General features: G+C 33.3%; 2 protein-coding genes across 2 annotated transcripts; one reads left to right on the forward strand and one right to left on the reverse strand.

The window, feature by feature from the left end:
- The first annotated feature begins 1,277 nt into the window (after positions 1–1,277).
- LOC127265142 (uncharacterized protein At4g06744-like) lies at positions 1,278–2,791 on the forward strand. Its single transcript, XM_051294823.1, has one exon. It carries the CDS (start codon positions 1,458–1,460, stop codon positions 2,622–2,624), a length of 1,167 nt encoding a protein of 388 aa, XP_051150780.1. The 5' UTR covers positions 1,278–1,457; the 3' UTR covers positions 2,625–2,791.
- Positions 2,792–6,085: 3,294 nt separating this feature from the next.
- On the reverse strand, positions 6,086–7,761 carry LOC127265335 (probable WRKY transcription factor 7). The gene is made up of 3 exons (XM_051295089.1): positions 6,998–7,761; positions 6,743–6,868; positions 6,086–6,653 (listed from the first exon to the last, which is right to left on the reverse strand). Exons 1-3 carry the CDS (start codon positions 7,702–7,704, stop codon positions 6,494–6,496), a joined length of 993 nt encoding a protein of 330 aa, XP_051151046.1. The 5' UTR covers positions 7,705–7,761; the 3' UTR covers positions 6,086–6,493.
- Positions 7,762–11,606: the final 3,845 nt, after the last annotated feature.

Genomic DNA, 11,606 nt, shown 5'->3' on the forward strand with positions numbered 1-11,606 from the left:
TACTCCATGTGTAAATAGTACTCATTTGATAGTAAAAATAATAATAAATTTGATCATTTGATCAATCATAAATTGTAATAAAAACGAATAATAATTATTATTATTTTCTTTTATAGTAAAAATATACAAAAGTGTAATAAATTTTTTATTTAAAAAAAAATATGATAATACTTTTTTATAATAAAAAAAATAGTATAAATTTAAATGATGAACTAATTATAAAATATTGGAACCAATTTTTTTTTAAAGTAAATTCCAAAAATCACACTAAAATTTAATGTTATTTTGCATTTACTTAAGAGGCGTCGGTGGATGATCAAGAAACTTGGTCTACTGTAGAGTGGTCATTTATAGCCCATTGGTGAGTTCGGTGGGATTCCAATTCCGCATTTGGGCTTTGTAAAGATGTGGACACATTATATATTCTTTGGCATTATTTAATTTTTTCTAAAATACCATATTAAATTTATTTTTTTCAATAAAATATTATATCGAAAACTTTTTCCTTCATCAATTTTTAGCTATTTATAATTTTAAATAAAAAAAAATAAAATGAAAACATAATTGAGTGATTGATAAAATACTAAGTTTAAGGTACTTTGCATCTTGATTTTATACTATTACTTTCATTTATACCTTTTCCTTGCATACTATGATTAACCATGAGATTATAACATATAAATACTCTTGTTGTTTTATCATATTCGAACAATCAATTCTTTATCTATATTTTGTCACAAAATTATTTGAAAAGTATTTTTTTTTTTCGAGATATATAATATTGGAGTCCTGCCTTATCTCTTACTCGTTCGTTGATGTTTAAAATTTTTTATTAGGAACTAGTGTGTTACACATTTTTAAATATTTAATTTTTATTTATAAATATTTAGGTCTTGTTTTTCAGTTTGGTTTTGATTTTTTATTTTATGCAATCATCGTAGCAATTGCTTATATATAATTATATTATTTTATAATCATAAAATTGAAAAAAACGAATCATATGTGATTGAACCAAAGAAATACTATAATCATCATAATAAAGATAGAAGCTTTTTATTGATTAATATATTTACTACTCATAGTTTCATTAATTAAGACAATATATGCTATTCTATAGATAATTAATATAAATATATATTTTTTTTTTAAAAAAAAAGGAAAATATAAAATGTAGGACCCACACCAAAAAAAGAAAAGAAAATATATATTTTTTGTTTTGTGCTTCAAATAGGGTTGATGATAGTCTATGTGCAACTTTTGCTTGCTTGCCTGCCTGCCATGTCCCATGTCCCATGTCCCTTTACTGTAGCAATTGCTGCCCACAAATTCCTCAGCAATGATGTTCTTTTGCCCTAAAAACATCCACAGGCTCTTAAAAAGTTTCGATTTTTTTACACAATAAATAGACTGAAATCCAGGGCAACATAGTACTGTCTATACCTGCAAATTCATGAAAAATGAAAATATCGACATTCATTTTGATCCTCCTAGTTTCTCCTCCATCCCAAAGCTGGGCTATCGAAGTTGCAGCCGGCGGAGCCGCCGTGTCGGTGGATCTTCCTCTCCCGCCGGCGGCTCAGCTCATTTTCGATGACCTGAGACTGGCCCTCGTTTATCCGGTGATTCAAAAATTCAAGAAATTGATAACCTCGGATCCGTTCAATGTCACTACAACGTGGGTGGGAGCGGATGTTTGTAAGTACAAAGGGTTTTATTGCGAAAGCCCGCCGGACAACAGGTCCGCCATTGCCGTCGCCTCGATCGACTTCAACGGATTCCAATTGTCGTCCCCGACGCTGGTAGGGTTCCTGGATCTTCTCCCCGATCTTGCCATTTTTCATGCCAACTCGAATAACTTCGCCGGAGTAATCCCTCCAGGAATTGTCGGCCTGGAATATTTATACGAGGTGGATATCAGCAACAACAGATTCTCAGGGCCGTTTCCAGGCTCGATCTTGGCGATGGATTCCCTGTCTTTTTTAGACATACGTTACAATTTCTTCTCAGGGTCGATCCCGCCGGAATTGTTCGCCAGGGACCTCGATGCCCTATTTCTCAACAACAACGATTTCATGACGACGCTGCCGGAAAACATTGGAGCCACACGTGTCAGGTATCTCACCTTAGCCAATAACAAATTTTATGGACAGATTCCCCGGCGGATCGTCGAGTCCCTGACAGGCCTGTCTGAGATTCTCCTGTTCAACAACTCGTTGAGCGGGTGCCTGCCGTACGAGCTGGGGCTCCTGGAAGACGCCGTCGTGATCGACGCCGGGAACAATGACCTGACCGGCCCGTTGCCGTTTTCGCTCGGATGTTTGGACAAGTTGGAGATTCTCAACTTCGCGGGAAATTCGTTGTACGGAGAGGTTCCAGAAATTCTGTGTGAACTCGACAAGCTGGCGAACGTGTCGCTGTCGGAAAATTACCTGACGCAGGTCGGGGAATCGTGCCTGGAATTGATCAACACGGGCGTGTTGGATGTGAGGAAGAATTGCATTCCGGGACAACCATTGCAGAGACCTGTATCGGAGTGTGCATTATTCTTTGCTCGTCCCCGGAACTGTCCGTACTCCGACACCTATTCGAAGGTTCCCTGTTGGATGGCTTCGCCGCCGGCGTGATTTTCATTCCGATAATTAGAATATTGTCTTTTTCTTTTCAAGATTTTTTTTTTTAAAAAAAAATTTATAATTAGTAATTATGAATTGATTCCGGTGGGAATGGAAGGCTTGGAAATGATGATAGGGCCTGCCTGCAAGTGTGAATGATTAAGAAAATTTCACGCTTTTATAGTGGATGACGGCTGAGCTCCATTAGGGTTAATGGACGAAGAAGACGTATGTATGAAAATTAATGATTTTTTTTTTTTTTTAAAAAAAAAGAAATATATGATGGATAAACAATAATTATCAGTACAATTATAAAATTACCTCAAAATGGAGTGACACTATTGCATATAATATCGTAGACACCTATTTTCTTATTATTACTTTACTAGTGTTGTTAGTGTAGTACCGTACAAATTTATGGATATTTTAGTTATTTTTATTTTAGAATAAAATATAAAAATAACTAAAATTCTATTTTTATTTTACTTGGATTTTGATTGATGGAGGGGGAGAAGGGAATATTTATGCATGTTAGTTCATCTCTTGTAATAGTAAGAATGATATAGTAGAAAGGCAATATGTTTATTGCCATGATGACTTTTCGACATTTTTTTTTCTCTAAGTTGTTGAAGAACATCAGCCAAAGAGAGATTGTTGATAAATAAGAATTTTTCAATCGAATGGCTACAACAAACAAAATGTTCGAAATCGTTGCCAAGCATGATTTACATGAATACTAATTAACTTGGCTCAAAAGATCGATTGTCATAAAGGCAACCACCTAGTAAGGCCAAAATCGATTTAGATTAACGAGGCTATTTTGAAGATTTTGGAGATGGCGACCAAGGTTGGCGAGTTGTTGTTAAGAGAGTGAATCATTCTAGGTAGATTTTGAATTTATGATTTTATCACCCCAAAGATTCATATGATCGGAAAGTATGCCTAAATGATGATATAATTATGTTATAATAATGCATTTGTATGGGTATAAATATGTATTTTGATGCTAACTGTAGACTTGTTTGACATAAGTAAAATTTTTGGGACAACAATTTTGTGTTGTTTGCTATCTTTGATAAAATATTATACTCTATGTCCCCGTTATAGATGATTTTTTTTTGTCCATTTGATAATTCTTTTTATTTTTTGTAAATTTATTTATTTTAAATATATTTAATAGATATAAATCAATTTAATTAAATTTATCAACTCAAAACTTTTTAGTCTCTATTTCTCTAAGAGTTACATTAAAAATATTCTTATATTTGTATAATTTTTTTGTACCAGTGCCATTTTATTAGTGTTGGGAAGAAAGGGTGCTTCACCAGTAAACTTTCGAACACCTATTCAAATGGGCTAACTCCCGACACTACAAAAAAATAATATATTTGTAACGGAATTCCGTCCCTAAAGTTCACGTAGCTAACGTAATTCCATTACTAATTCTGTCTCTAATGTCATTAGTAACGGAAAAAGTAAATTCAGAGACAAAAAAATTCTGTTACAAAAATGATTTTTTCTTGTAGTGCGAAGCGCAGTTATATCACAGTTGTAATAGCTTCTTGTCAGCGAAATAAATGCAGCAACCAAAACAATACATGACAAGATATTTGGTAACCCGGTTCGGTTATAAACAACCTACATCCGGGGATTCCAATCCAAGAGAAGTTCACTAATAAGTGCTGATTAAGAACAAAACAATCCAAAACTCCTTCAACCTATACTTACAATGCTAATCACCTAGGAAAATTCCTCCAAAGGCATATGCTGTCACAAACACGTAGTAACAACTAACAAATAGCAGGGCTACTCAAATTCTGGATGACTCTTCTGATCGGATTTCTGATTTGCCTTCGACTGATTAACTCTCCAGCGAAATAACAGTGTATAACACTCACTGAATGCATGGAGAAGTGAAGGGTTGGAGTTGAGAGAATTAGATACACTTTCTCTTACTACACTTCTCTCTCTAAACCCATGCAACAACCACACTTCCCACACGTCTTACCAAGTAGCAGCCATACAACGCATACAGGACAAACCCAATTAAAATCCTTTGCACGAAAATGGAATGACGTGTCTCTACATTAAATCTATAAAAGGTTGACTACCCAAAATATCTATTCTTTTTGTCTTTTCTAAACTTCCGAAATCGAGAAGAAAAGACCCAGCATTGTTGCAAACAGTCTGTTGCAGCAACCTGATAAAGACAAATTACTCCAAATAAAAAGCAACAGATAAAGTGATCATGCAGGTGCCCATATGCCAAAATAAATTGTGGAATTCTTGTTCCAACAATTAGTATTATACGAAGTATTTTTGCAACTTTTTTTTTTTTAAATCTATACTATATTTAATATAATAATTAATATTAAAAAAAACACCACAAAAAAATAAATGAGAGAGTATCTTTTATCTTGAAATGAATAATCAAACTCCTCGGTCAATCGTCTGCTATATCTTTATTACCATCATTTATACATATGATAATTATAAATATAAAATTTTAACTTAAATATTGCTCCTTGACCTGGAAATTTTTTGTACATAAATTTATTGAAAAGGAAATAAATATTCTACCCAAATTATCGTCCATGCATGAATGAGACTTTGATCATGAATATTTTAATTGACCACTTTCAATACATAGATATATATATATATATATATAAATATATTATTGAGAGGTCATCCTCAATTTTGGGCCCATGTGTGAACAGCATCAACATCTAGAAGCTTAATTATTATAATAATTCAATTAAACAAAGAAGGTCAAGGGTGATTTTTAAAATAACAAAAATACAAGAATCAAAGAATAAAAATCTTTGGCAATCTTACAAAAATTACACAGAATAAAAAAGATATAAAATTAAATACTCTGGTAGAGGTATTCTTGTGAATTCTGACCGTGGCAGGATTGGTCAGGTCAACCCTATGTCTTCAAAAAGTCATCTGATCCAACGGCCCATGATCATCGACCCTGATCCAACGGCCATCGACATTCATTTCAATATTGTGTTGGAATTCAATTCAAGAATTATAAATTAGAATAATATCTTGGAATTTGAAAACCCGTGTGGCATACGCGTATATTAATGTACACAATTATTATATAACAATATACATGAATTATCAATATTGTTGTTATTATTAATTTTGTAATTGAATATTTTTGTTGAGTGGAAGATGAAAGCATGAGTCATGACCAAGTGTGACAGTCTCATCCTCACGTACACAATTTAATAACAATTAATGCCCTAAAAAAAAGTCCAAAGTCCTATCATCTCAAATGGTACCCACCCACATTTGTCAGAAATACACTATTTCTTTAAATTATTTATTTATGTCATTATTTAAATGAGGATTGGATTGAAATCAAGTAAAAGGTGAGCATCTTGTAAATAGCCCCCACACACTACAATCAAAATAAATAAATTTTGCAAATAGATATTGGGAATCAAACTGTGTCAAAATATCACAAATATATATATATATATACATATATATATGAAACATGGCATCAATTACATATATGATAGATCTATATTTATATATATATATATTTTCCAAATTGGAGGAACAAGAAAAAGGAAGAAAACCCACTGATTGAAGTGCATGATGCAATTCCCACCAAACCCACAAATTTGTTCCTCTCTCTCTCTCTCTTCTTTATTTTTCACTCTTTCAAGAGAGAGAGAGTCAAAAAACAAGAAAAGAAACAACATGGGACCAGCCCAATATTTGTCCTGTCTTGAAAATGTTATGATCATTCGGTGTTGACCATCTGTATATGGAATCGGACGGACGGCTGCGATTGAGAACCTTATCGTGTTGCGTGGGGAAAGAGATCTGGGCCGTCGGATATATGATCATGATCAAGATCAAGATGATTCAAGAACTAGGGCAGGTGCATCTGCCTTGGACAGGGCATGATTGTGCTCGCCTTCGTATGTCACTATAAGCATTGTCGGGTCGTCCAGGGCCCGCTCCACATGCTTTCGGGCCGGGCACCCTCGTACACTGCTGCACTTGTAATAACCCCTGCAAATTTTAATTCGCATTTTCCATTAGAGTTTTTAGAAAGAAAAAAAAAAAAAATTGGGATTAGGGTTGTGGAAATTACAACGTACCTGGGATGAGGGGAACCTTTGATGGGCTTTTGACCGTATTTTCTCCAGGAATAGTCGTCGGGTGGAATGTCGGCCATCTTCATGCTTATGGCTGGAACTCTCTCCACTCTCTTCAATCTTGATTTTCTGCAGAAGAAGAAGAAAAGCTAGATTGATTGATTATGGCGGTTTTGATTTGTATTCTGTTTCGGGTTTGATTGGAGGAGTTGACTTAATTAATGGGTGGACTGATTTTGTAGTTAATTAATTAATTACCTTTTCTTGGGGCAATGGCAGCGGGACGACGCGCCGCCGCACTTTCCGGTGGCGTCGTCGACGGAGTTGCACTTCCTCTTGAACGAAGACGTCGACGGCGGGGGGCGGCCTGCGGACGAGACCTGGGAGAGATTCGTGATCTGAAAACCGGACGACATCGACGGCTGGAGGCTATCGGTGTCGCCCGTCAACGACGAAATGAACGACGTCGCCGGCGACGCGAAGTTAATGGTGGTCGACGACTCCTTCCTTTCAATCGAGCCGTGTTTCACGAGCTGTTGGTGGTGGTGCGGCAGCGGCGGAAGCCGCTGAACCGGCGTGGGGCAGTAAATCTTCGAACCGGAGGCGCCGCTGACGTCCTCGGTTTTCGGAGCTCTTGATGACGGACCGGCCGGTTCGGCGGCCTTCTGCGGCGTGGGAGAGGGGTTCGAGACCGGGCCGCGGCGGAACCGGGCGTGGCCGGTTCTTGGGGTCCGGTCGAGAAGTGATATGAACTTCTTGAATTTGTGGACGGCAGCCACCGCCACCGCCTGGTAGTCGGCGGAGGACGGCGGCGATGACTTTTCAGGGAAGGTTTGTTGGTGGGAGTGAGAAAGTAGTTTGATGAGTTTCTCGACGCTCTGAAGTCCGGCGGCGGCGGCTTCCTGGGCGGCGGCGGCTTCCATTTCCGGCGAGAATCCGTACACCGGAATCAATTGAACTCCCATAACCACGACAGGGTTCAAATCGAGGATTTGTTAAGAAAAGAAAAGGAGTTGAAAGGATGAGGAAACGGACAGATAAATAAGTAGGAAGAAAGAAACACGGCTAGCAATAAATTTCCAAGAGATCCATGGACTTACAGCACATATCGTCAGATTAACTAAATTTAACGGACAGGATTTGTCCGGATCCGAACTCCCGGATCTTGCAATATTACCTGACGAGAGGGGTCAATTCTCTCTCTTGCTTTCACTGTGTATTGTCGATTTTGACTTGGTTTAATTTCTCCAATGAAATGTCTACACGTGTCTGGAGAGAGAAAATGGAGACGCATTGACTAATATTAAATTATGGAAGTGGGGACGAGTTAACGGTCGGATGGGGTGCAATAAGTCAAAAGAAGCGTAATGAGCCGTTGGATTAGAGGAAGGACAAAATGGGAAAGTTAAGCTGGTGCCAGTAAGGCAGAGTTGACCTTTTACCAGCTTTTAATACAAAAGTCTATCGGTATTGGGCCCCACTTCGCTTTGCCTTAACCAATTACCCAAACCATCCACTTTTTTATTATTATTATTATTATTATTATTTATTACTACTATTCTTTATTTTCAAATTTTGAATTAAAAATGTCGCAAGTTCTTTCTCAATTCGAAGTATATGGATCTATTTATATTTTTATTAAAAAACATTGCTACTCCCGTCACTATAAAAACCAAGAAAACATAAAAGGAGATTTTTTTCTTAAGAAATGATTGATACCACGAATAAATTCATTTATTCAAATATATTTTGTTTTTCAATAATGTTTTATATTTGATTAATATGTATTTATGTAATAATTTAAAATTATATACTTCATTTTATGACAAATTTATCTATTAATGAAAGTTTTTTTTTAAAAAAAAATTAATTACATATTTTTACATAAAGGGTTTTGAATTGTACTTTTATCCACATATGCACTTTAAGATAAGATATAAATTATTTAATTATAGAATGAAATTATTTTTAGTTTGGCAATCACGAATGTTTTGATGATACTATTTTCAATAAATACTATAAAAATATTATATATATATATATACATTCTATCTTTTAGAAAAATAATAATTTAATATAAAATATTAATATTTTTTATATTCTCAATACGATTAACACAAAAATACATAGTAAGCCAAAAAAAAAAAAAAAAACAGAATGAGCACGTATAATATATACTGTATGTATATTACTGTAATCATAAAATTATACTCAATTATTATTATTTTTTAATTAAAAGATGTTGATTAATGGTATTAATAATAATTTTATTAATTGTGAACATTTAATATAAATTTATTTATTATAAAAATATTAAAAAATTGACAAAATGGATATGATGGTGTAGACCCACCAATGGCTGATTGTTGGTGCATTTCCAAGTTTAATATGTGTATTGGTTAATACTCACTAAAATTCAACTTTTTAGGTTTGGTTGAGTTTGGTAAAACGTCTCTGTGGAAATTAAATTAAATTAAATAAATCATTGGAATTGTTGTTTCAATCAAATTTCTTAGATCAGGATTCAGGTTAAGATTGTTACTATTAGTAGTATTCTTTTCCTAACTGCTTCTAGAATCATCTAGAAAGCTCCATTTAATAAGTATTGGGCTTATTCTTGGCCCACTTGCACAATTTTATTGGGAACCTATCGCAAGTTCTTAGCCCATAAAAGCCCATAAAATTCGTTCTTTCTGTGGACTTGTATGCTTTTTTTAAAAAAAAAAAAATTTTTATTAAACTTTATTTATTATTACTATTATTTTTTTTTTTTTTTCAGTGAAAAAGATATAGAGATACTACATCCCATTGGCACTATTTATATAAAATAAAGAAAGCATGAACTTATGGCTATAAAGTTGTAGTTTAAATTTTCGATGTCTCTAGATCTTGTCTATTATTTATGATTAACTAGTGTGCTTTATTTTGTTGAATTTAGTTTACAGGGTATCAAATTTGATCAAAAGATTACGATATCATATTTAAAAATAGGAATTGCGAATTCTCACCTTAGAAAACATATTCATCCTTGGAACTTAATAATATTTTTAAACTTTACACGATTATTTTATCAATTACTTTGCAAAGTAAATATATTTATTCTTGCATACAAATAGAATTTATTTATCTTATAGGCAAAATCAAGTATTTACATTAGTAATTTTAAAATATTAGATACAGAGAGAATACATCAAATAAATAGAGATGTTTAGGCCAAACCTTAACAAACACGACCCAAATAATAGGCCTAACAACCAAAATATGCTAGAGAAATACTGCGATTTAATTTGTTGTCACTTCACTGCGTCGAGAGTAGTTCTTATTGTCCGGTCAGCAAGTGGGTCCAAGGGCAATGCCACGGCTTGATGGTCCGGGGTACAGCGTGGCCCCCGGTGGGGGTCGGGGGCAAAGCCTTCGAACCAAATTGTATTGCTAGGTTCACTGTCTATTTTGATTGTTAGGTTTATTTTTTAGGTCCAACGTGTTAAGGTTTGACCTAAATATCTATATATATTTGATATATTATCTCTGTAATTAATATTCTAAGATTGTAGTGCAAATACATGACTCAATTGTTTTCAGACGTAGATTATTCTGATCGAATTACGTCACTAAATTCTTTTGTATCCTTCTCTAATTTCATTGATTTTCTAATTTATACTTTTAATTTATATTTAATGTATTTTCTCTTAATATTTAAACAGGTGGGAGCGCCATACTAAATTTTTTTATTAATTACTATTTATATTATATGCTTTTAGTCGATGTAATATAATCATTTTACATGTTTCAAATATTCTTTATTCATATATAATTTAAACGAAGTTTTTATAATATACTACTAATCAATAATATAAGATTGAAATAACGTTTCGTGTATTTATGTATCTATAATATATAATACAATACAATATAATAAATTAAATTAAATTAAATTATCCCTGATCGGTTGATGCACTGAAACCCCCCACTGTTGATACATCGTTATAGCTTGTACATTAAATCAACTATTGAAAATTTGAAATATTATCTAAGATCATTCAATTTAATTTAATAAATAATAACAATATATTTTTTTCTGTTCAACGTGCAAATCTGAGTAAAATATAGGCGCAGTTAATTAGGGAAATCTTATTAATGAATTAAAATAGTGTATAGGTAGAGTACGTAAAGTGACGTGTGAGTGCATGCAAAGTAAAATTTGACTGTACAACCATACAATGCATACGAATTTTTTTTTTTTTTTTATTATTTAATATTCAATATTTCAAATAATATGACACATACTCCGTTCATCCAATTTTATTTTTTTTTTTTATTTTTATAAAATTTGAAATGTTTTAAAAACTTATATTATAGAAAGATTGAGTTAAAAGTAACACTATCATATTAATTGAGAGAAATGAAATATAATTTTGAAATTTTGGGAAGACTCTGCTGTAGGTCAATTTTTAGTACCACAGATTAGTGCTTAACAAATTTGGCAATGACGTGGCATCAATATTCAGTTAGAACAACATTAATTCCCACGTCTACGTAATTAATATGAGTTGATGATGGGTGCTGATCCGGCCAAATTGATGCTTATTTGACTTATCAATATATGTCTAATGAGTAACCAACTTATGTATATTTATATATATAGCTAACATATATAGTGTTATAAAATAATATATGTTAGAGTTATAATATAATATATATTGTATAAATATTCTAAATTATGTATAAATATACGTTGGTCATCAGTTTCTGTCAAATCAACATGATATTAGCTTGACTGGATTAGCAACAAATTCATGCCCATTTGCCCCTTTGATCCAATGAAAAAATTAAATTAAATTCATCATAATGCAGGAAATAAAAATTG

The sequence above is a fragment of the Andrographis paniculata genome, unplaced genomic scaffold (genome assembly GCF_009805555.1).
Source record: "Andrographis paniculata isolate CXL003 unplaced genomic scaffold, ASM980555v1 Contig72END, whole genome shotgun sequence".
NCBI lineage: Eukaryota > Viridiplantae > Streptophyta > Magnoliopsida > Lamiales > Acanthaceae > Andrographis > Andrographis paniculata.

What these genes read in the sequence shown, in the direction of transcription:
- LOC127265142 (XM_051294823.1), top strand. Translation starts at nt 1,458, where the DNA reads ATGAAAATATCGACATTCATTTTGATCCTCCTAGTTTCTCCTCCATCC.
- LOC127265335 (XM_051295089.1), bottom strand. Translation starts at nt 7,704, where the DNA reads ATGGGAGTTCAATTGATTCCGGTGTACGGATTCTCGCCGGAAATGGAA. An exon ending in TGCCATTGCCCCAAGAAAAG is followed by an intron (nt 6,869 to 6,997) that starts GTAATTAATTAA and finishes CTTCTTCTGCAG; the next exon opens with AAAATCAAGATTGAAGAGAG. An exon ending in AAAGGTTCCCCTCATCCCAG is followed by an intron (nt 6,654 to 6,742) that starts GTACGTTGTAAT and finishes TAAAATTTGCAG; the next exon opens with GGGTTATTACAAGTGCAGCA.